Here is a 22,136-nt window from a genome sequence, read left to right on the forward strand (position 1 = left end):
TCTTCTTTCTCTGGTAGGCCATGCTATATAATACAAGCATAATATGCAAATTAACAGAATGGTGGAACTACTGGTCGACAGGGAGCAGGGGGCTGGGGATGCTGAGCAAGTAGTGCCAGGCCAGCCAAGGCACCGCCAGTTGGACATCCCCTGATGGCATCCAGACTGCGAGAGGGCACAGCCAGGCTGAGTGCACAAATTTCGTGCACCGGGTCTCTAGTCTATATATAATTAACATGATTAGACTCTAATCTCAGGCTGATGAAGTATTTTCCAGGATTTAATTAAGACTTAGATAAAATGGCATCTTCCTATGAAAGTATTAGAGTTCCAAAGTTGGATCACCCAGCTTTTTTTCCCCCCTAGTCTTGAGTCCACCTCCATATTATACAAGTTATAAAGATCTGTCTCTGTTAGAAAACATTAACTCCTTAAAAACAGCAACTTTATTGTGCCAGGGCTGGCATGTCTCAGGTACTCAATAATGTCTGCTGAATACAGACCAGTTTTCCCCCAGTAGATTTTATTCTACTAATAGATGAACTTCAGCAAATATTATCACTTTGAGTATTATAGTGAACATACATTTGTCTGGGTCCCAGTGAGGATCTCAATGATCTACAACCTTTGCTCATATAGAGATGTAAACTCAGATGTGTATAAAACACAAGTTTATTTTCCTATAACTCACCTTTAAGTTCAGTTTTGAATTGCCTATTTCAAAGGGTTGGTGATATCATAATCTTTACCTACCTTTTTCTCCTGGGATAGAATCTATATTTAAGAATACCTAGTGCCCTGGCAAGTTTTTAGGTTGGGAGCCTTTGGTACTTAATGCCATCTATCTACTTAGGCATCCAATGAAAACCCAGCATTCTAACTCTAGTCATTAGCTCTCTCAGGCCTCTCCTGCGGTCAGAATTCCCTTCTGCAAGCTCCCTTTCAGGGTGGAGGCTGTCTTTCCTCTTGCAGGGCACACTTGGGGATATTGTTTTGCTCCCACTCCAAGTTAGGGCACAGGAAACCTTTGGGAGTCTGTGTAGTTCCCATCTACCTACTCACCATGAGTCCATAACCTGTCTCTGGGGCCTGCTGCCCTCCTGAACTTTTGCACTCAGGAATTCTGGCACACCTCCCCTCTGCTCTCAGATCTCACAAACCCATCGATGTAAGTTTGCTGGCTTCTCAGGAATGTAACCAGGGAACATGGTTCAGACTCCTTATCTCTGGGACAGTGGACATCTGCCCGGCCATTGCTTCCCCTTCTGCTATCAACAACTCCTGATTCTCCAGTATAGGAGATGGGCTTGTTTGTTTTAGTATTTTCTGCCATTAGAAAGCTACCTTCTTATAAAAAAAACACACACACACACACAAAAATATTTTGTTCTAATCTCTGGCTATGCCACGCGGCTTTTTTGTTCCTGTAAAACCAAGCCTTTTGTAACACCAAGGCCAGGAAGACACTCCCCCACCCCCACCCCCACCCCCCACCCCCATTTTTTTTTTTTGCTGTCACACTTTTTTTCTTAAAGCTGTAAGCACAGAATGCCTAGCTGCTTGTTGGGGTAGAACGATGGGCAAAGAGATTGAGAGAATACTGGGTGGTGGAGGAAATCTGTTAATATTATAATAATAATAACCCTTATGAAGAACAGACAGAATAACAATAGGGCTCTTAGAGCAAAATTCTTCTCTATCCAGATGAAATTCTGTCCTTAGCCCTAATAAATAGTGCATGGCCTTGGTTTTGTTTCTTGCTACACATGGGCAAGAAGACTTCAGAAGCCAGAAGCCTTATTTTAAGTAACCAGACTTAAAATTGTATGCCAGGAGGTTTATCTTTTCACTAGAGATCAGTTCTGAAGTGGATTTGAGAGGTATGATTCTGTTATTCAAGTTGGTTCCAGGAATATGACAGTTTATGGAAAGCTGTTACTTCACTGAAAAATCTAGACACAGCGCGAGTAACATTTAGTCTTTTACACCTAGAAACCTGTATAACAGGAAGAATCACGTTATATATTCTGAGAATGCAGAGGCATTTTCAAAACACTTTTCCAGTTTATATTTTCATTTTAAAGCATGTTAATATTATTAATTACTACAATACAGTATTAGGTATTTGTAATTAATTATTGCAGACATGTCACATATGAAACTACCTAATTCATTTAATCCTTATAAAAACCTTAAGATACATATAATATCCCAATTTAGAGATACAGAAGCTGAGGCACAAAGTCCAAAGTCACAAGTTATTATCTGTAAGATTGAATTAGAAACCCAGAAGTATGATGGAGAAATAGAAGTGTGTATGCTGCCTAGTTGATCATAATGATATTCATCATGATAATAATGGTTAGGAGATTATGGTGTAAAAGCAACAATTCTTTGAATAATAATCTGAAGGGTGATTTTAAGCTAGTAAATTAAAATAAAACTTTTAGTGTGAATTTATCATTTGGTATTTGTGAGACAAAGTGTAAGTTACCAGTCTGCAGCCTGGAAATGAGACTGGGTTAGAGAACCAATTGATTTTGATGCTTCTTTATTCAGAGACACAGAGGTTCTGTGCTCAGCTGTTCTTGATCTTCAGGGAACCAGAAGGTGAAAACACCATGAAATTGAAAGTCATCAACTCATAAGAGAGTAATATCTAAATTTTAATGTTCTGGACTTTGAAAGGATCAGCATGAACAGGGGATAAATCCTCTCAAATTATACATTAAAGGTAAAAGGAAATAAAAAATTTTTTAAAAATCCCCACTCGAAGATACGGTGTGTGTGTGTGTGTGTTTGGAGAGAGGAAGAGAGACAGAAACATGGATGTGAGAGAGAAGAAACATCCATGGGTTGCCTCCCATACCCACCCTGACCAGGCACCAACCCAAACCTTAGGTAGGTGCCCTGCGGGGGGGATAGAATCTGCAACCTTTTCGGTGTACAGGGGAGGGCGCTCTAACCAACTGAGCAACCTGGCCAGGGCATCACCTTTCTAAACATTCTCAAGGCCATTAGCCCTATGTAACTCGTCCTCCTCTCATTCAAAAATATTTATTGAGCACATGGTCTGTGCCAGACACTGAGAAGTGCTGGGGACAGAGGACAGAGCGATGAAAAGAACCTTTTTGTCCTCGTGGAGTTTAGTGGGAGGAGAAAGGCGAAACAAGTAATTGAACGAACCGTTAGAACAGTACACAGTGCCGAGGCACATACTGCCGCTCTCTGTGTGGACCCTTTGGCCTAACCTCTATCACGTACGCTGCGAATGTGCAGACCGAATTATTAATAATAATGCGAAGTAACGAGTTAGCTCCGGCCAGGCGGTGCCACGCACTGAGCTGATGATTTCCTCCCTAAGGCGCCCTCCGGGGTAAGTAAGCCCTTCCAGGCCCGCGTTCGGGACCAGCACACCGCCTCCCAGAGGAGCAGACGCCACCTGGCGGCAGACCCGAGGCTGCAACGGGAGGACGACCCCGGAGCTCTTCTGCACCACGACGGCGGCCAGGGCGACGGAAAACACAAGCGAAAAGGACAACAAGATGGAAGCTGCAACCTCACTGAGGGAGGAGAAAGGGAGAACCAGAACATTCACCCACTCAAGACCCGAGCCGCGCCGGTTTCAGCGCGTGGAAGCGCGGCGGGGGGGAAGGGGGTGGGGAGAGCGCCGGAAGTCGAGCTGCCCCTTCCGGACCTGACGCCGGAAGTGGCTCGTCAGCGCCGCCTCCAGGTCTCCGTGGACACAGCCGCCGCTCTTGGGTTTGGGCGACGGACGCTGCAGCCACGAGGCGCCAGGAATCCGCTTCCAAACGCGTCTGCAAGTCAAAATGTCGCACCCGTCCCCCAAAACTAAGCCCTCCAGCCCCAGTAACCCCCGAGTCTTTTTTGACGTGGACGTCGGAGGCGAGCGAGGTGAGCGGAGCCTGCGATAACGTAGCACGGCCCCGAGGAGGCTGGGCTCCCCGGGCTCCCGGGGTCGCCCGCCGCGGGTGGGGGGCGCGCCGGGCGGGGGCTGCCCTGCGGAACAGGGGGGAGGGCCCCCCCACCCCGGGCTGGGCCGCCTGAATACATTAACCTTGACTTTGGGGTTGGGTCGAGCCAGCGCGCCCTGGTGGAATGCCACCGATCGTGCGGAAGTTTCTGGAAACGTCTGGTTCGCGCATCGTGGCCATTAGGTTTGTCTCTCCTGTTTGCACCTCCCGCCACCTGGCAGCGTTACGTTGGCATAAAACACGGTTATGTGACGTTTTCAGTGAGGCATCCAGGAAACCCGTGGGTGTGCGTCAGCGGGGCTCCCGTCCCGCCGGGGGTTCGGCCACGCGAGCTTTCCCCGCACTTGTCACGGGATGCACAGACTTAAATGAATGTCACGGGATGCACAGACTTAAGTGAATGTCACGGGATGCACAGACTTAAGTGACTTTTGCGTGTGGCTTCCCCTGTGTGACTGATTCCTAGCGCAGCGGTGCAGGCGGGTGGGTGCCCACTTTCTCTGTTTTGGGGGAAATAAGTTCCCTGTAGCGACATGGTTGCCTAGGCTACGTTAGTAGCTCCGAAGCTCCCTCAGCTCTCCTGGATCCGCCTATTGCTTGGTAACCCAATGGCGCCTGTTCTGGAGCATTTAGAATCACTGACCAGGCAGTGTGTTTGAATGTTGTGCAGACGTACATCACAGGACTCACGGATCCCCGTGGATCGTGTGGACACACACACAAAACACACACACACACACACACATTCAGTTTGGTTTGAAACTAGAGCCAGGTTTATTTTTTCCTGCCTCAGGAGTTAGCTTAGGATGGCAGCTTTTCCAGCTTTTGCTTCAGAAGCTGTAGCAGGCAGGTTCCACAAAGCACAAAGGCTACAGCCATGCTCAAAACTCAGGCAATCTGACTTTCGCAAAGAATTTTTAATTGTTCCCCCCCCCCCCCCCCCGTAGTTAATTGCTGATTGAAAATTCTGAGTACCTGTTGAAGAAATTACTCAGAACTTAAAAATCTTCATGGTGTCTCTTATATGATGCTGATCTTCTGACTGTTGTGTCTAGGAACCATTGTAAGGTGTAGAAAAATAATTGTTTCAAATTTGTTTGCTTAAGTAGGCTAAATTTGAATACTAGAAAAATGATTTAAAAGAAAGAGAACTTGAAATCTTAGTCGTCATAATTTTATTAACTGACCTTTTGACATTTGCTTATTTGGTTGTTTGTTTTGCATACTGACAGTGTTTCTTTCTTTTTTTTTTTTTAGTTGGTCGAATTGTCTTAGAATTGTTTGCAGATATTGTACCCAAAACTGCAGAAAATTTTCGTGCACTGTGTACAGGAGAAAAAGGCATCGGATCCACCACTGGGAAACCTCTCCATTTCAAAGGCTGCCCTTTCCATCGAAGTATGTAAATTTTGTGAAACTGATTCTTATACATAATCAAGTCCTGTCCTATAGGAGTTGGGGAAGACACTGTGGGGCAAAGGTTAAAAATTAAACTATTAGTTTCCAAGAGGATACTTTAACACCTGAGGCAATAGCTCTGTTCCATAAAGATTGGGCTGAGAAGGAAGAATTAATTATAGGAGTGTACTAAGGTTTATTTCAAGAGAAATGAAATACACTAGGTTCACCAGTCCTCTAACTTCAATGTGCTTAGATTAGGGGTGTCGAACTCAATCAGAGAAGGGGCCAAAATCTAAAATCCAGCCTAAATCGCGGGCCGAATGGTTTACTGAACAGTCATAAACTGACAATGTCATAAACTGACAGCGGAGTGCAGTGATGACAGCGCGGTGCGAGCCACATTGCAAGGACTGGCGGGCTGGATTTGGCCCTCGGGCCTTGTGTTTGACACATGTGGCTTAGATTCAGAAGAAAGGGAGTGGTCATGATAAATAAGTAGACCCTGGATAGCTCGACTACCAGGTGATAAGAAAGTTAAATCTCCTTGGGCAGGATTGCTAGGGAAGGCTGCAGCCAGTTAAAAAATTCAGTGTCATGGGCACGTGGTGTGATATGAGATTAAAAGATGACATTTCACACAGCTTACCACACTTTCTAATCACACTTTTGTTTGTGATTGTTTGGTGGTTCCCCCAATAGACTGAAGGTACTAACGAGTTAACATAACAGGCCCTGGGACTGCTGTCCTTAGGAAGGTCTGCTGGCAAGGTTGGCCACTGAGTAGAATCTGGGAACTTGGAACTTGAACCATTCCCAAAATCATAAAGGTGGATTACTATGCCTAGACTCTTTATACAAGTTATTTGATTTCTTTTTGGGAGTCTGGAATTTTGGTACATACTAGGCAGAGAATGCCTCTATAATCATCCTCAATGAAAACCTAGGGTGCTAAGTCTCTACTGGGCTTTCCTGGGCTGAAACAAATCATATATGTTATTGCACTTTCTTTGCTGGGGGAAGACAATGCTCTGTGACCAGCTTGTGGGAGGGTGAGAGCACAAGGAAGCACATGGATTCCTCTAGACTCCGCCTGTATATTTTCCCTTTATTATCTAGTTGTGTTTCCTTACTGTGTTGCCGTAATACAACCAAAGGCTGAATCCCATGAATCATAGGGAATTTCTGAACATTAGGGTAGTCTTGGGAATCCTTGACACCAAGAGATGATTTTTGCTGAAATTTTTCTACTACAGAATAACAAATCTTAGAATAATTGGCCTTTATTCAGTAGTTATTATTGGGTGACTAATATGTGCCCAGCCACACATATAGTTACAAGGATGAAAGACAGCTACCCTGGCTCATGTGGCCCAGTTGGAGCATTGTCCCATATACCAAAAGGTTGTGGGTTTGATTTCTAGTTAGGGCCTGTATGGAAGGCAACTGATCAGTGTTTCTCTCTCATGGATGTTTATCTATCTCTACCTCTCCTTTTTTCTCTCCCTCTTTCTAAAAAAAATCAATAAAAATATCCTCAGGTAAGGATTAAAAAACACACAGAGTTGCTGTACTTAGGGAGTTATTTGCCAAAAAAGACAGACCATTATGATATACTAGAGGCCCACTGTACAAGATTTGTGCACTCGGGGTGGGAGTGGGGGGAGGGAGAGGGTCCTTCAGCAGCCACCGAGACCTCTCACAGTCCGGGAGCCCTTGGGGGGTGTCTGACTGATGATCGATTTGCATATTAGCCCTTTATTATATAGGATGTTATAAAATGGAGGTAGAGTCTAGCAACTAGGGGAGAAAAATTAGGAGATCTAACTTTGAGGTGCCAGTGGTGGTTTTATTGCAGAGGTGCCATTGGAACTAATTTTCCTATTGTTCCTGGGGGATCAGGCAGTAAAAGTACTTTGGACTCAGATTGTGAAAAGTCCTTGAAGAGTAAAATGGTGGGGAAAGACAAGAGAGTGGCATGACTAGAGTCATTTTAGGAAGATGTCCTTATTATATATTCATTAGTTAACATTGCTGAAGTCATAGGTTTTTTTTTTTATTAAATATTTTTGGGTAACAGTCAACATGAATATAGCTTTGTTTCTAATAGCTATTTTCCTTTTTTGTAGTTATTAAGAAATTTATGATTCAGGGTGGAGACTTCTCAAATCAGGATGGGACAGGTGGAGAAAGTATTTATGGTGAAAAGTTTGAAGATGAAAATTTCTATTATAAGGTAAAGTAGACAAAATGCATGTTATGATAATAAAGGGTACTATGTATGAGCACTTGTTGGGTTAAGACACGATAGATGTCTCAAGTGCATTTAGAGTCTCCTCTTTTTAAAGGTATTATATTTGGCCATATGTGTCTTTGATATGGAACATTTTCATCCAGTAATGATTTGGCAAAAATACTATAGTTATTTCAGTGTGACCCAGGTTTGCATACTTGAGTAAAGCTAATGAGTTTAAAGTGTGGCCACCATATGGCAAAATTGCTTCCAGGAAAATGTTCTCATTATCAGAAGGATGGTAACTTGTGCATCTTTATGCTTGAATTTGAAGAGCAACAAAACCATCGCTAATATCCAGGATATCAGGGGATTTGCAAACTAGAGGATATGGTTAATGTCCAAGCTCCTAAGGACATTAGTGGTGCCTGTGCCTTCTTATCTTCATTGTCCCAAGATGTAATCGGGTTATATTCCATCATTCCATCAAGTTATAAGAATGGACATGTAAGTACAAAAGTAAAGTGATCTTTTTGGAAATGAGGAAAATGAACAAGGTAATAACTACAAAAGAAAATCTCATCAGTCTTTTAAGCAGTATTTGACTGCAACTGTTTGAGTTTAATACTGTCACTGGCACCAAAGGGTTTATAAAAATGAAAGGCCTTGATGACAAGGAGTTTATTATCTTACTGAGGAGACAAGATTAAAACACCTGGGACAACTGGAGAATAACAATATGCCTGCAATATCATTTATTTGGTCTGGCCCTGCCAAAGCATTACACTATATTTGATCTAAATGATATTATAGTTTACCATCATTTAGTATATGGTCATTAATTAAATGTTTGACCAAATAACAGGCTAAGTTTTAAATTGATAATTTTGTATGGTCCTCAAATAATGTTATAAATATTCAGTGGCCTTTGGCAGAAAAAAGGGTCCCCACCGATAGTTTTTGCCTTCTACAGACTTGGTAACCTTGAAAGATGAATTAGATCAGGGGTCCTCAAACTTTTTAAAGTGGGGGCCAGATCATGGTCCCTCAGAGAGCTGGAGGGCCGGACTATATGAACTACTAATTCCTACTGTAACACCTCGGCTGCGCTCACTGCCCAAAAAACCTGGCGGGCCGGATCAGACTCCTCTGCGGGCCGCATGTGGCCTGCGGGCCGTAGTTTGAAGACCCCCGAATTAGATTTAGATTGGAGGGTTAAAAGGCATTTTAGGTGAGAATACTAACATTAGATTTAACATTGGCCCAACAATGAATAAATTTAGAAAGCCTGGTACCAAGGAAGAAATTCGATTTCCGTGTGCAGTAGTTTCTTTTGGGCATTCCCTGAAGAAGTGATTCACCTGGGATGAAAGCCATGTTTTGGATTCTTTTGAGATTAGGGAAGTACTTAATTGAATATCCTGTCTAAATTGGATAACCTATCATTGTTCTCTGTTTATTGATGTGTAAAGGAAGAATCATAATACAGGCCCAGAAAAGTGAGAAGACTATTTAGTGTTGCTCAGAAAAAAGACCATCCACCATAAAAAAAGGGCAGAGTATAATTATTAGATTTCCTTAATGTAGCATCTTCATCTTACAGATGAAATATAAGCATTTTCTTAATATGGTAATTTAGAAATACACCCCCAGTTGTTACTTTATTTGATTTCATCAGCATTTGTTAAAGTTTAAAAGTGATTAAGTAAATCTATATTTTATGAATTAAAGGTTGTTACTAAAAAAAGTACAATTACACTATATTGTTTGATCTAAATGATATTATAGTCTACCATGGTTTTGTGTATGGTCAGTAAAAGAACAATTCAGACTAACCTTGATTTTCTTTTAATTAATTTTGTTCTACAGCACGACCAGGAGGGTTTATTGAGCATGGCAAATGCAGGCTGCAATACAAATGGTTCTCAGTTCTTCATCACAACAGTTCCAACTCCTCATTTGGATGGGAAACATGTGGTATTTGGCCAAGTAATTAAAGGAATGGGTGTGGCAAGAATCCTGGAAAATGTAGAAGTGGAAGGTGAAAAACCTGCCAAAGTAAGTAAAAGTTTCTCTAGTTGCTATCTTAAAGAAATGTAAGTAAAAGAATGATGATTATTTGCTGGAAATTGTTAGGATGACTTTTGGTATAGAAGCCTGAATCTGCCACTTAATTTATTTCAATTTCAACCTTGGTGATTTAAGTCTTCCTATACTTGCAAAACTTTGAGTCAACCTGTATACTAGTTCATCATAGAAAGAGGACAGGAAATGAAGAATCCTGTCCAGACTCTGCCATTTAATTAGTGGTTTGGCCTTGATCTTATTCAATTTTTCTTGGCCCGATTCCTCATTCTACATAAATTACTTAGGGTTTAGACTAGATTACATAACTCTAAAGATTCTTGTGTTCTAAGTCTATGGATCAATGGCCATAGTACTACCCAACCCAATTGGTAGGGTTGTGAGAATTGGAAGCTCTGATACCTGTAGGAGGTAGGCTGTCCCTCAATAGTAGTAAATTGAAAGCAGTGCCCCTCCTAAAGAAAATTATATGGAGAATGATAAAATTTTCAGTTCTTTTTGTGTACACTGAGGTGCTAAGTAGCAATAAAAGACTTCTGTAAAATAGTGACATTGTTCTATTACTTGAAATGTTTATAAAGGGCATTTAATAATTAGAGCAGATAGGTGAGCCTCCTAAAGTCAGTCTGTCATTTTTGAAGTGACTTGGACCATGTTGCACATAATTTGCAGCTATATAGCTTTTAAACCCAGACTTTTTTTTTTTTTTTTTTTAATATCATTAATATGTTAGTGCACTTCTACAATTTAGGATTATTTTTACAGTTGTGCGTTATTGCAGAATGTGGAGAATTGAAGGAAGGGGATGACTGGGGAATATTCCCAAAAGATGGTTCTGGTGATAATCATCCAGATTTCCCCGAGGATGCAGATATAGATTTAAAAGACGTGAGTATTTTCAATTAGTCCAACTTACTTAAATTACTAAAAATATTTAGTACTAAAATTTTGAGATATTTGTGTCAATCTGTCTTAGTGATAGAACCCAGCATTAAACCACATTACTTACTAAAATCCAACATATTTGTATTCTTTTATACAGGTAGATAAAATATTATTAATAACAGAAGATTTAAAAAACATTGGGAATACTTTTTTCAAATCCCAGAACTGGGAGATGGCCATTAAAAAGTATACAAAGGTTTTAAGGTAATAACATATTTTTAATAAATTGCTTTTAAAAACTTGTAAGTTGAATTGTAAACTGAAATTCAAGAGCTTATTTTTTTTTGACAGATTATTTGTAATTACCAGATGTGTTGAAATAGCTGCATTTTTTTGTTGTTGTTACCTCCCAACTTCTTATTTTGAAAAATTTCCAAATACAGAAAAGTTGAAATAGTACATGAATGAATGCTCATGTACCTTAACCTATGTTCACTAGTTAATTTTTACTGTTTGTTTTTGAAGAATCATTTTTTAAGAGGAAGTTGCTGATACCATGATACTTCACCCCTGAATATTTGTTATTATAAATAACCTAAGAAACAAACACATTCTTCTACATAACCTTCCTACCATTAAAATAGCATTCATACAGTATTACCTAATATGTAATCCACATTCAAATTTCCCCAATTGTTTAAATTTTACTCGAGTCAATTGTATCATTTGGTTTTATGTCTCTAGTTTATCCATATTTAATAGTTCCTATTCTACAAATTAGTTGTCACTTATACTTTGTAGCATCTTAAGTAGGATGTCTTATACAATGCCATCTGTTCGATTGCTTCCTCAAGGTTAGGTTGAGGATAAATATTTTGGCAAGGGGACTTAACTAGGTATGTATATTTTCTATGACATCACACATATTGAAGGCACATGTCAGTTTTGAGTTTTGGCACTTGATTAAAGTGATGTCAGCTATAAAGATGCCTTTTCCCCTTTGTAAGTAGTAAGTACTCTGAGGTGATACTGTGAGATTGTGTGCATATTCAGTTTCTAACATTGCATCCAGTGGTTTTATATCATCGAAGATCCTTGCCTAATCAGTTATTGTCTTGATGATTGCAAAACTGATTTTTCTAATTTTATCACTCATTCTACAGTTATTATAAGCTGGCATTCTTCTGTTTGAAAGAACCTTTCCTCTGCCTCCTTTCAAGTATCACTATAAACCTGTGGATTTTTCTCAGGTCTTACTAAAATTTCTTTTGAAGCCCAAAGGGTTCCAGATTTTTCTAGTGGAAGCCCCCTTTTCTACATCTTTTTGACATATTTCTCTTAGTCTGTGATCACTTGGCTTACTTTCTGGCTCAAGATGTTCCAGGCTCATTTTTATATTTAACCTGTTTCCAGATTGGGTATCAGCAATTTCTCCAAGGAGCGCTGATTCTTTTCAGTGGGGAATAGACTTTAAAGAACAAATTCTGGGGACCAGGTATGCTTATTGTTTCTGAGTCCTCAGTGGACAGAGCTAGGAACTGATTTTATTAAATGACAATTCAAAACCAACACGATAGGGTTTTTCACCTTTTCCATTCCATTCCCTGTGACACAATGAAAACCTTGTTTCTCAAAAGTACATAATAGAGACCTGGTTTTTAAAAATAGAAAGTGTTAATAGTGCACAATTATCTTTAGATATGGGAATTATCCTTAAATTGGCCTGTTTGAATAATTTGGAAAAAAGTTGTAACAAATAAAAATAAATTATCTGAAGAAAAAAAGGATTTAAGAGATAATGAATATTAAGAATATTAATATTAGCATGTGATAAACTTTTTATATCAGAAATAACCTAACATTTTTTGGCATAGTTGAAGAAGCAGAATATGCCTTATGCTAGCTTTACATTTTACTTTTATTAATGTATTCTCCAGATATGTGGAAGGTTCAAAAGCTGTTACTGAGAAAGCAGATACATTGAAGCTGCAACCTATGGCTTTAAGTTGCATGCTGAATATTGGTGCTTGTAAACTAAAGATGTCAAATTGGCAGGGAGCAGTTGACAGTTGTTTGGAGGTAAGTCTGTTTGCTGTTGAATTTTTTGACAGGGTTGGATTATGATTTATGAACTTGAACAAAACAATTTTATATACATTTAACTAGAGGCCCAATGCATGAAATTCCTGCAAGAGAGGCCTTCTGTCTCCTAGCTGCCAGCATCGGCTTCCCTTGCAACCCCAGCTTCGTCCTGAAGGGCGTCCAGTCTAATTAGCATATTATATTTTTACTATTATAGATGCAGGTTTGGGCCAAAACTGGCTCTCCAACATCCCCCGAGGGGACCCAGATTGGGAGAGGGTGAGGAACCCCAGTGATGCATGATCAGGGTCAGGGGGGGTCATGGGAGGTTGACCAGCCAGGAAGGGCTCCAGGGCATGTCTGGCCCATCTTGCACAGTCCCAATTGGCTGAACCCCAGCAGCAAGCTAACCTACTGGTTGGAGCATCTGCCCCCTGGTGCATGTCATAGTGACTGGTCTACTGGTCAGCTGTCTGCCCCCTGGTGGTCAGTGCACATCATAGTGAGTGTTTGAGTATCCTTAGCATATCATTAGCATATTACACTTTGATTGGTTGAATGGACAACCAGACACTTAGCATATTAAGCTTTTATTATATAGGACATATCATTGCATAGGACCTGATGAGACTTGATAAAACGTGTCATTTTATCTCTTAAATATTTTGGACATCAGTTTTTCTTTCAATCCATTTACTTAGCTTATTAGGTTACTTAGTATTTATTAATATACTTTTCCTTTTTCCCTCAAAGCACATGTATCAGCTCACTTGTTCATTTAACATATTGAACACCTGTTATGTGCTAAGTATTGAAAGACAAAGCCAGGAATGACTAAGAATATGGGTTATGGATTAGGTCAGACAGGTTTTTTTAATTAGACCTCTCACCAACTTTGTGATCTTGGTTAAGTTCCTAATTTAAAAGTCTTCTTTATATGTAAAGTGGAGATAATACCTGCCTCATGGGTTTGTTATAAGGATTATATAACACTAGAGGCCTGGTGCATGAAATTCATGCATGGATAGGGTCCCTAGGCCTAGCTGGCGATCAGGGCTGATGGGGCCTGCCTTTATTCTGTGCTGCCCCCTGGTGGTCAGTGGATGTCATAGTGCTCAATCAAACTCCCAAGGGACAATTTGCATATTAAGCTTTTATATATAGATAGATATGTAAAGCATATAACAGTGTTGGGCACACATTAAGCTCCTTTATGGAGACATCCAGGAATACTAACAGCAAAAGCTAGAAAGGTAAAAGCATACCTTACTTAAGAAACACAATTATGACTTTCTTCCTAGTATAGAGCTGAAAATTTTTCCATACTAAACCGTGTATTTTAGAAAGGCCACCTCCAATAATTTTAATGTGTATTGCACATTCTGCACATAGGCCAGTTATGTCCACAGCAAGGAGAAATAAAATGTGATCCTAATTTGGTAGGGTAGGTGGAATAGAGATAAGAATATACTTAGAATGGAGTATATAACAGAGAAAAAGATTAGTCTTCACCAATCATCTGGATCTCTTTTTGACCTTTGTGAGGCAGATAATGTACCCTTTTCAGTAAATCTAAGTACTGATCTTTAAAAGATGTTAAGTAAAAAAATATTTTTAAAACATTTATTTCAGCATAGAGATCTCTTGGAAGAGGCACATCTCTAGACCTCTGGCTGAGGTCCAGACTCTTTGGAGAGGGTATGTCCACGGCTTTTGTGTAGCAGAGGCAGTCATGGAGCACCACACTTGTGCGACTCACTGGAGTGCCTGGGGAACTTGCTGTGGAGCGTTGCTTTATGCTACTGACCAAACTCTGCAGGAGCCTAATAAGAGGAGCACATTGGAACCTGGAAGAGAAATTGGCTTTCTCTTCTATGTCCATATAGAGCCCTCTACTGATAAAACTTAACATTGTGCTAGCTGGCAGAAGAGAGATTTTTAGGGTTACTTTCCTTCACAGAGCAGTGAAGGATTGATTTGGAACTGATAGGCAATACATTTAAATCTATACATTTAATACTTAACATAAAGTATTAATTTGATTCTTTTTAGGCTCTTGAAATAGATCCATCAAATACCAAAGCACTGTACCGTAGAGCTCAAGGGTGGCAAGGATTGAAGGAATACGACCAAGCATTGGTAAAAATTTGTCCTAAATTTCATTTTAAAAATATAGACAACCACCTTTATAAATTATATACCTAATATTTCCTTAAAACTTTTTTCCAATTAAAGGCTGATCTTAAGAAAGCTCAGGAGATAGCACCAGAAGATAAAGGTAAGTTGGCAGTTTTTGCAGTGAAAGTTCACTTTGTTCTTTTAAGAATTTCTCTTCATGAAACACTGTACAGTTTGCCACTTAGATATTTATTCCACAGATATTACAGAATGCCTGTCATTGGGTCAGGCACTGATCATACTGCATTGAGTAAGTCAGGGTCCCTGCTCTCAGAGAGCTTACATTCTAGTCCTTCTACAGAATACTATCTTCACATATCTGAATACCATTTGTCCTACTATATCATTTGAGATCTAGTTCCTATTAGTTTAATTCTAGTCAAAAGTACCAAATGAGTATTATAGTGAATTTAATGTTTAGGACCATTCCTTAAGCTGAATGTAGCCATAACCTAAATATTCTAGCTAATAAACTAATAGAAAATCTTTTTGATGCCATGACAAAAATAAGTCTTTCAAATACTGTAACTACTAATAGTGATCCTACATCAAGATATTAAAATATACCTTTGGCTTCTTTAATACTAAAGTAAAACAGGCACTTCTCTAAATGGAGAAGGCAAATCTGTATAATTCAATTTGAATTCTCTCAATAGTCAGTTTTCTAAGATTATGCTTTGTGATTATGTAGTTGTGTGATTGCTTTCTTGGTATATATTATTCTATTAATAGAGCAAGAAAAATTTTAGCAAGGGGAAGTTAACTGTCATATTAAAACATCAGTTTGTTGGTAAACCTAATTTTTGGATGTTTGAAAACTAACTCCTATTACATATTTATTTTGCAGCTATCCAGGCAGAATTGCTGAAAGTCAAACAAAAGATAAAGGCACAGAAAGATAAAGAGAAGGCAGCATATGCAAAAATGTTTGCTTAATAAGGAATTCGGTTATGCTTAAATATTACACATTGATGTATAAAGGCAATAAGAAAATTTAAGGTATTTTGTCTGTTAAATATGATCCCTAATGTGTTTCCTTTGATACTTCAGTTTCCCATTGTTTACAGTTTAGAAATACTGATACCGGTTCACTCTTAATAAAAGTATTACAAAGTACAGTGAAGTTGACCCCATCCCTCGGGCTATCTGTATTACAAAGAATAATGCTGTTCAACCTATTTTTAAACTAAAGATCCATCTTGTTGAATAAACAGGTGAAAGCTTAAATTTGTGTAATTTCCCTCAATTCTTTGATATAGCTTTTTGTAAACTGGTTGGTTTGTGTTGGTATTTTATTTATTTTTTTTAAATATATTTTATTGATTTTTTACAGAGAGGAAGGGAGAGAGATAGAGAGCTAGAAACGTCGATGAGAGGGAAACATCGACCAGCTGCCTCCAGCTGCCTCCTGCACACCCCCCACCGGGGATGTGCCCGCAACCAATCTACATGCCCTTGACCGGAACTGAACCCGGGACCTTTCAGTCCCAGACCGACGCTCTACTGCTGAGCCAAACCAGTTTCGGCTGTGTTGGTATTTTATACTCACAGGTTCAGATAGTAAATTTTTAGGACCATTGTATTCTGTCACAATTACTTATTTCTGCAAGGGACATGGCATGGCTGTGTTCTAAGAAAACTAAGAAAAGTGGTGGGCTAGATGCCAACCTCTGCTCTAAAGTATACATTTATTTTTATACTTCAAGTTTTGAATTTGGCAAGTCACATTTACATGAAAGGCCAATAGTTTATTCTGCTGTTGGTAATGAATCTTTGAAGAATTGAAGAAGTAAATGCTACATCACTAATAAAGTTTTACTTAAGATAAATATTGACAGTTTTTTATGAGACAAATTTAGGTATAGTATAAAATTTCTATTTCCCTGATATTTTATGAACATTCTGATCAGCAATATGCTATAAAATATGTTGACACTTGCTAACTTCTCAACATTTTAAAGTTAGCTTACCATACATTTTAGAGAAAGTGTTTATCAGACTTGCCTGCAAATGAAATCAGTTATAGTTTACATTCCATTGTAAGCAGGTCCTCCACCACCTTCGGGTACCACCCAGTTAATATTCTGACTTGGATCTTTAATATCACATGTTTTACAATGCACACAGTTCTGAGCATTTATCTGTAACCGAAATCCATCACCTTGTTCCAAAGGTACAAATTCATAAACTCCTGTAAGGAGAAATAATATTATTAAGTTCCTAACTTTTTGAACTTTCAAAATTCAAAAATAGATATTAAAGTCCTGGAAATAGTAGTTACAGAAACATTGAAAGTTTATTTTCAGAATGTTTACCCACAGAGCATATTACAAAGATCTTGGCTGCTTCTGAGTTACAATTCTGTATATAGAATGTGCTATATGCTGCTTAGCTGAAAAAAACAAGAGAGCCAGTCTTAACCCTGTTTATAACCTGGTATTATGACAGAAATAATTAAAATAATAAAGTCAAAAGACAAAGTCCCTGCCCTCAAAGTGTCATTCTAGTCCCTCTCCACAAGGTACTAATTTTTACACAGCTGAGCACTATTTTAGTGTATCATTTGAGACTCAGTTACCATTTTATAATTCTAGTTGAAAACTCAGCACTAAAAGATAGAGTATTCATGATGAATTTCAAATTTGGGACCATTTTCTTGAGCTGAATGTGGCTATAGCTTGTATTTTAGCATTTATACATACACTGTCCGTGAGTGTGTATGTGCATGTGCATAACCATAACAAATTGTTTTCAAAGTTATGTGAATATGGAAAAAGGTATTCTTTGGTATTCTGTGGGCCTTACCTTCGACAAGGGTAGACACAGAAAGACCTCTTGAGAAATGTCCTCTGAATTAGGCTTCAAAAGAAATCCCTATTATTTTAACATTGCTAGAGTAAGAACCATAAAATAATATTTTCTAAAGAAAGCTGGATATAGGAGTCATTTATAATTTCCAAGCAATGGAAGCATATTTCTTACATATTTAAAGCAAATAGGAATGAATGGAAATACAGTACTGACCTGCAGGGCAGAAGCGCTGCTCAGGCCCATCATATATCGCCAGATTTCTATTTACAGGTACACTGTCATCCTTTAAGGTTAAATGTGCTGGTTGGTCATGTTCATGATTAGTACCACTCAGAGCCACAGATGACAAAAGGTCAAAACTAATCTGTCCATCAGGTTTTGGATACTCAATAGGTGTGCAATCCTTGGCTGGCTTGAGCTGATCAGAGTCAGCACCTTCAAAAGTTTTGAGGAAGATTTTAAATATACAACACTAATTTTAAAGTACTTTAAAAAGCACTTTTATAAAACTTGAAAATATACTAAAGAAATAAGACTATACTCATAATGATATACTGTTCACTTAGATTGAATTCCATCCATGAGTTTTTAATGATTATAACACACTCAAATATGTTGTAATTACCTTTATGTTTTAGGGTCCATGGTTCCATTCCTCTAAATATCCAGTAAAAGATTCCAGTGTAAATCATCCCTCCATATAAACCCAAGAATCCATGGCAGGATGGTCTTATATTCCTAACAGAATATAGCTCTTTCCACACCCATGATTTCTTCAAATTGTCCTCATACTCTGTTACCTGGAGTCCTTTATTAAAAATATGAAATGTTAAGTATGAAATTGCCTCAAGGAGTATAAAGTACGTTAATCAAGATATTTTTAAACTTCTGACGAGTGAATCTTAAACTTAAAAAACAGGTGGTCACAAGACTACACGAATATTATTTTATATAAATGTTGGCAGCGTCTAAATTTGATGTCTTATACTGGAAAGTTAAGTTTTAAAAGTAGGGAACCTGAAAAGGAAGCTCAAGATAGTTTATGCTTCCTATAAAAGTAAAAAAAAGTTATAAGTGATCAATGAAATACTACTGTTATGGGTTGAATTGTGTCTCCCCAAAAAAGGTATTTTAAAGTCCAAACCTCCCAATATTTAAGAATGGGTCAGAATGGGGTTGTTGCAGATGTAATAGTTAAGATGAGGTCATATTGGAGTAGAGGGAGCTCTTGATCCAGACTGGGGTCCTTATGGGGGACAGACAAGCAGAAGATAGGTAAAGATGGAGGCAGAGATTGGAGTTAATTCTATCACAAACCAAGTGAATGCCCGAGGCTTTCAGAAGCTTGGGAGGCAAGAAAGGATTCACCCAGAGACTACACAGAGAGAAGGTCCTGCCACCACCGTAGTTTCAAACTGCTAGCCTGTAAAAGTCAAATTTCCTGTTGTTTTAAGCCACCCAGTTTGTGGTATTTCGTTGTGGCAGCCCTAGGAAATTACAATACTTAAAACTTGGTGCATGCATTTAATACTTAATAGGACAAAATGGTTCTTATAAATGTTTTTATTGATTTTAGAGAGAAGGAAAGAGAGAGAAAGTTCAGTGATGAGAATCATTGATCGACTGCCTCCTGAAAGCCCTCTACTGGGGATCGAGCCCATGGCCTGGCATGTGCCCTGACCCAGAATCAAACCATGATCTCCTGGTTCATGGGTCGATGCTCAACTCCTCCACACCAGTCTGGATGTACTTGCTCCAGTACTTTCTATGTGTGGTATTATGCTTACATGACAAGTTGGTCCAAAAAGGAAAGATAATTGGCAAGAAAATTAGAAAAATGTTCCATTACTCAACCAACACACTTCACCTTGCTTTTTCTGTTCTAGTTTTCTTCTCCCACATCCTAGGCCTCCTTTCCTACAAGGATTTGAAGGTCTAATCAGGTTTTCCTTTCAAGAGGCAGGAGACAAAGACAAAGTTGATAAATTATGTAGTGTATCAAAGGTGGGAAAAATTATAGAAAACTTTGTGTGGGGTGGGGGTGTTGAGAGTGCTGTGTGTTGAAAATCAATTGGGTTCACTGAGAGTGGTATTTGATTAAGTGTAGGAAGTGAGGGAGTTGGCCATGAGAGAAGGAAGCATGCTTGACATGTTCTTGTCAGTGAGGAAGCCCATGTGCTTGGAACAAGGGTAGAAAGGTTAAGTCAGAGGGTGAGGGAACTTTGGCTTTTATTCTGAGAAAAGTGGAGAATCATTAGAAGGTCTTTTTAGACTAAGGGCTCACTGAGGCCTAAGTGCTAGCAGTTCCTCTCCACCGCAGAAGTATCATCAATGCTGGTGCTTGCCACCCCTGCCAAGGATGGTGCTGGATTCTGTAGTTTGCACAGCTCTCCTGTTTTCAGACAAGACACTTTGGTATGTGTGAGGTATCTTACTGTGTATGTTATATGTATGTAATGTAATGCAGTACTCTCCAACTTGACATCAATGTTTCAATGAAAACCTAACCAATTTCTGTACTTTAAATAAATAGGAAGTTCTTACCTATCGTCTTTGATTGGAGATTTTCATTAGTTAGTTGATTAAAAATAGATTCTGCTGCCAAAACTCCACTTTTCATTGCTGTGTGGGTACCTTTAATCTTGGGAACATTCATGAAACCAGGACTACAACCAATTAGTAAGCCACCAGGAAAGGTGAGTTTTGGTATAGACTAAGGAAAGAAACATTTAAAGTGTACTGTTAGCTCAAATTAAACATGCAAAACTGACCACTCCACATTATAGCCTTTTAAATAAGTTTAAATGTAGAAAAAAATTTCTTTAAAAAAGAAGAAAATGAATACACTGAAGGGGGGAAAAACAAAACAACAGAGCAAAGGCATTTTTTCCCCCTCCCCAATGAGTGAAGATTAGAATTATTACCATATTTTCTATTACAAATTTTTCCTTCTCCCTCCCCATGACTAACCTATATGAAGCAGACATAAGACCAGAGGGATAACATTTAAATAAAATGTTTTCATGTACACTTATGTCATAGTGAAAAATATTCCCTAAACCTGGATGACTATTATTTAAATTGTGATCTGCTTTTATATTATGGTAACATGATATGCAAAGGATGGTACCTTACCTCTGTATACACTTTTTATTTTATTTTGATATCTAGCGATAAAAATATAGGTTCTAATCATGGCATTACAATTAGCTATTACCTTAAATAACATTTTAATTAACTTGAGAATAAGCTGAATTCCCCCCCAAAAATGTTGAGATACTTGTTTGGGCCTCACTATACATTATTGATAAAGAATAATGTAATAAAGGCTGGTGATATTTTTGTGATAGCCAATAAAAGCCTATAATGTGGCACCTAAATTAACAGGGTTTTTTTTGCATGGGAAAATGTATTATAATCTATAGTTTGAAAAGGAAAGGAGGCAAGACAGAGTAGTTCATTCCTCCTCATTTTTTCTTTTCTGTGGGTTTCCTAAAGGAAGCCATGGTCTTTGTTGAGAAAGTGGTAGGTGGTAAAGTTTGGCTGATGATGCTGAAAGTGACTCAGAGGACAGATAATTAATGGGGAAACAGCTCCAGGAAGACATGATGACCAATCTGGCCATAGGCCCCTTTAATTAGAAAATTCTAACTATAAGGGAAAGGTGGTGAGAAGCAAACTGAGGTAGAAGAATGTTGGTAAAAGGACCCCATCCTTTTATAGTACGTGGGAATGAATTTATGACTGTAGTTCTCTTGGACCAAATGCAAGAGCATCATCACATCAGGGTCACAGAGCAGACAGTATAAGTAAAGGACTTTCTGGAATGCCATTAGCTGAAACCAGATAATGGCTAAAAACTTGGATAATGACAGCAGTTCTCAAGGCTGTGATCTTGTTAACACTAAATTTGATTCAAGAACTAGAAGAGAGGATGTAGATTGTTAGTGCAAGTTCTTCCAAATTGGTGCTTAAATCCTAAGAATAAAAATGGGATGGCACAATGAAGATGTGTTTTTAAGTTCTGGGAGAATCCCCTGTGTGAACAGGGTTACAAACACTGTATTTTGTTAAGGAACTGGGTTGACCAGTGATTGAGCCTGGCCAGGGCACATGCCCAGGTTGCAATGTGAGCTCAAACCCCAGTAAGGGGCATACTGGGACAAGGAAAAGTTCACTTAGAAATGCTGTATTCTGGAACATTCATTAAACTAGGGCTACAAATAATTAGAAACATATCAAAAAAAGGTGAGTTCTGGGTATAGACTGAAGGACAATAAAAATAGTCATGTAATATTTGTTAGATCAATAAAAATAAAACAATGTTCCAAATTATTGCTTTAAAACTAACGGAAAATAAGTTTCTGAAACTTTGACTATTTAATTTGGAAAATTTAAGTACAAAGTTTAGGTTTTTTCCTAAAAACCATCTGAGATGTTGAAACATACAAAGCAGATGTTTTAAAATG

General features: G+C 38.8%; 2 protein-coding genes across 4 annotated transcripts in view; one reads left to right on the top strand and one right to left on the bottom strand.

The window, feature by feature from the left end:
• The window catches only part of ETFDH (electron transfer flavoprotein dehydrogenase), a 259,286-nt gene that overhangs the window by 214,983 nt on the left and 22,167 nt on the right, over nucleotides 1-22,136 (bottom strand). Inside the window, exons 10-14 of one of the 3 annotated variants that reach the window (XM_084884166.1) lie at nucleotides 20,212-20,380; nucleotides 18,293-18,475; nucleotides 17,881-18,102; nucleotides 16,861-17,047; nucleotides 9,459-9,645 (exon numbers count right to left, since the gene is read on the bottom strand). In XM_084884166.1, coding sequence (XP_084740292.1) covers nucleotides 16,884-17,047; nucleotides 17,881-18,102; nucleotides 18,293-18,475; nucleotides 20,212-20,380 — 738 coding nt within the window. In that variant the 3' untranslated portion in view covers nucleotides 9,459-9,645; nucleotides 16,861-16,883. Of the gene's footprint in view, nucleotides 1-9,458; nucleotides 9,677-16,334; nucleotides 17,048-17,880; nucleotides 18,103-18,292; nucleotides 18,476-20,211; nucleotides 20,381-22,136 lie in introns of those variants that run through there. The other 2 variants (XM_084884167.1, XR_014795024.1) reach the window with 2 other exon arrangements.
• On the top strand, nucleotides 3,715-16,157 carry PPID (peptidylprolyl isomerase D). Its single transcript, XM_084884168.1, has 10 exons — nucleotides 3,715-3,915; nucleotides 5,253-5,393; nucleotides 7,523-7,629; nucleotides 9,496-9,684; nucleotides 10,477-10,599; nucleotides 10,754-10,860; nucleotides 12,534-12,675; nucleotides 14,731-14,817; nucleotides 14,914-14,956; nucleotides 15,704-16,157. The coding sequence occupies exons 1-10, from the start codon at nucleotides 3,831-3,833 to the stop codon at nucleotides 15,790-15,792; spliced, it is 1,113 nt and encodes a 370-aa protein (XP_084740294.1). The 5' UTR covers nucleotides 3,715-3,830; the 3' UTR covers nucleotides 15,793-16,157.

This window comes from Pipistrellus hanaki, assembly GCF_964339955.1.
Source record: "Pipistrellus hanaki genome assembly, chromosome: 5".
NCBI classification, from domain to species: domain Eukaryota; kingdom Metazoa; phylum Chordata; class Mammalia; order Chiroptera; family Vespertilionidae; genus Pipistrellus; species Pipistrellus hanaki.